Source organism: Lactuca saligna, chromosome 5 (assembly GCF_052625555.1).
Source record: "Lactuca saligna cultivar CGN05327 chromosome 5, ASM5262555v1, whole genome shotgun sequence".
NCBI classification, from domain to species: Eukaryota; Viridiplantae; Streptophyta; class Magnoliopsida; order Asterales; family Asteraceae; genus Lactuca; species Lactuca saligna.
In genome coordinates this window covers 285,622,394-285,624,576 of record NC_136421.1, presented here as the reverse complement: position 1 = coordinate 285,624,576, position 2,183 = coordinate 285,622,394, and the positions used below count along the sequence as shown (strand labels likewise).

The window sequence follows — 2,183 nt, the reverse complement described above, 5'->3', positions numbered from 1 at the left end:
GAGGATTGAACTGAAAAAACATCATCCTTCTTATATCAACCTCTTATTCATATCGTAAAGTAGACGTCCCTCCCGTTCTTTCTAATCCACAGTAATTCGTACGAAGTGTCCAATCTGATTTAAATCTCATATTTTTTTAAATGACTATCATATTTTCAATGCAATGTATGAAGAAATTATGTCATCTTTATCACTTTTCATTGTACAATATTCTTTACGGCTCCTCAATCCTCATCAACACAACCTTCCATCTGATAAACCGCATCACAATGCGTACCCTCAAATATATAAAGCTGAACACAAAACCATTCAACAATTAGATATAATAACTTCAAAGAAAAAAATAATAAAAAAACAATCTAATTTACTCTTAAATTACTCAGTATATTCACTTAGTTTACATCCACAGCTGAACTAAAAAGGCGTACTAAAAAAAATGAGGAAAAAAAAATCCAAACTTTGGCTATTAGCCTATTACGTATTACCTTATATCTCAACTGTGAATAGTACTTATTGATTTGACAAGGGGTGATTGATAAATTTTGGTAAAGAGTAAGGGTGGTATCTGTATATTTGGCTACCACCTTATAAGACTTAGTAGACTTGATCACCGAAAAACATCAGTCCTTCGATGATAAAAACGCAGTCGCAGGCAATCTTCTCCCAGGGGCACGTGATCATTCCCACCTCACGTGTCAAGACGTCATCCGCCGTCGGCCTCCACCTTCCATCATCAAATGTTCACTTACTTCGCCGGACAAACAACCGGCGGCTGCCAACGCCTATTCGGAGCTCAGCCAATTTTTCCTTTGATCTCAAAGGTGGCAAAGGGTAATTACTAAACTGATCCTATTATTTAGCCTACAGTTTCCTTAGTTGTTGCTTTGTCAATTACAGTTTCTTTAATTGCCACTGTTTGCTTTCGAAATTTAATGTGCATATGAATAATATTCTGTTGGTAGATTGAATCCATTTTTGTTGCTAATCCTTTTACAGAATGAGTCAGTTTCATGAGATTCAACTCAGGGTTAATGATTACGAATTGGATCGATATGGAGTTGTGAACAATGCAATCTTTGCTAATTATTGTCAACATGGTCGGTCTTTATTAATTCACATAATTCAATTAATTATTTAATGAGATTAAAAAGTTACTATCTTGACAATTGTTAAACAGCTCGTCGTGAACTTTTGCAAAAGATTGGCATAAACATCGATACAATTGCTGAAACTGGCAATGCGATAGCTCTGTCTGACTTATCACTCAAATTTCTTGGACCTTTGAAAGTATGTATTTATATTTTTGATAATTCGAAACTTATTTTCAAATTTCAACTACCCTTAATTAATAGTTTCTTTGATGGTATTGTTGTGGTGAAAACAGATTGGAGATAGGTTTACTATGAGAGTGAGGATATCTCACACATCAGCTGCTCGTGTATACTTTCAACACTTGATCACGAAGATCCCAGATGAAGAGGTTACAGACTTTTATATATTCTTAGTTTATTTGGCTTGTTGCTAAGGTGTTAAAAGACAAAAAAGCCCTTCAATGGTTGTTTTCTTGGTGTAGCCAATTTTGGAGGCACGGTCGACCTTAGTTTGGCTTGACAAAAACTATCGCCCAATTCGTGTTCCACCAGAGGTAAGATCAAAAGTTGCACAGTTTGTTCTTCATGATGTGGAAAGCTGATTCCATTTTTCTGGGGGAAAATAAGTGTTAGAGGTTTGTATGCATGATAAACATTACGTGTACTTTATTAATTTTTCATAAGTAAATCATCATGTAAAAGTTCACCTTGTTCTTACTAATGCTATATACACAGAACATGTTTTCTTCTAACAGATACTTGGTTGAATTGTGGGTATTTGGTAAAGCCAACCTACATATAAAAAATCGGTGCTATTGCACCTACACCTCCCGCGCATTGTCAAATTCGAGGAAAATTGTCAATCATGGTAAATTATGTTAAGAAATAAGTTTTCATATATTGTTTTTGAAATATATTTTTGAAGACCAGTTGTATAAAATGTTTTAAAACCCGGGTCAATCTGGACGGTTCGACCGGTTGGACCGTGACCCGGGGTAGAAAGCGGGTCAATTAAGAACGGTTTTTTGTAAAAATACGGACCGAATGAACCGGCCGGGTTTCCCCTAAACTGCGGTCGAACCGTTATGTTGA

The 2,183-nt window shown here is 35.7% G+C and overlaps 1 protein-coding gene across 1 annotated transcript; it reads left to right on the top strand.

Moving 5' to 3' along the window:
* Positions 1-697: 697 nt before the first annotated feature.
* LOC144998135 (acyl-acyl carrier protein thioesterase TE3, chloroplastic-like) lies at positions 698-1,941 on the top strand. Its single transcript, XM_078957949.1, has 5 exons — positions 698-831; positions 997-1,097; positions 1,178-1,287; positions 1,385-1,480; positions 1,574-1,941. Exons 2-5 carry the CDS (start codon positions 998-1,000, stop codon positions 1,691-1,693), a joined length of 426 nt encoding a protein of 141 aa, XP_078814075.1. The 5' UTR covers positions 698-831; position 997; the 3' UTR covers positions 1,694-1,941.
* Positions 1,942-2,183: the final 242 nt, after the last annotated feature.

Coding starts and splice junctions, on each gene's coding strand:
- LOC144998135 (XM_078957949.1), top strand. CDS start 998: ATGAGTCAGTTTCATGAGATTCAACTCAGGGTTAATGATTACGAATTG. Junction 1,098..1,177: donor TGCTAATTATTGTCAACATG/GTCGGTCTTTAT, acceptor ATTGTTAAACAG/CTCGTCGTGAACTTTTGCAA. Junction 1,288..1,384: donor AATTTCTTGGACCTTTGAAA/GTATGTATTTAT, acceptor TGGTGAAAACAG/ATTGGAGATAGGTTTACTAT.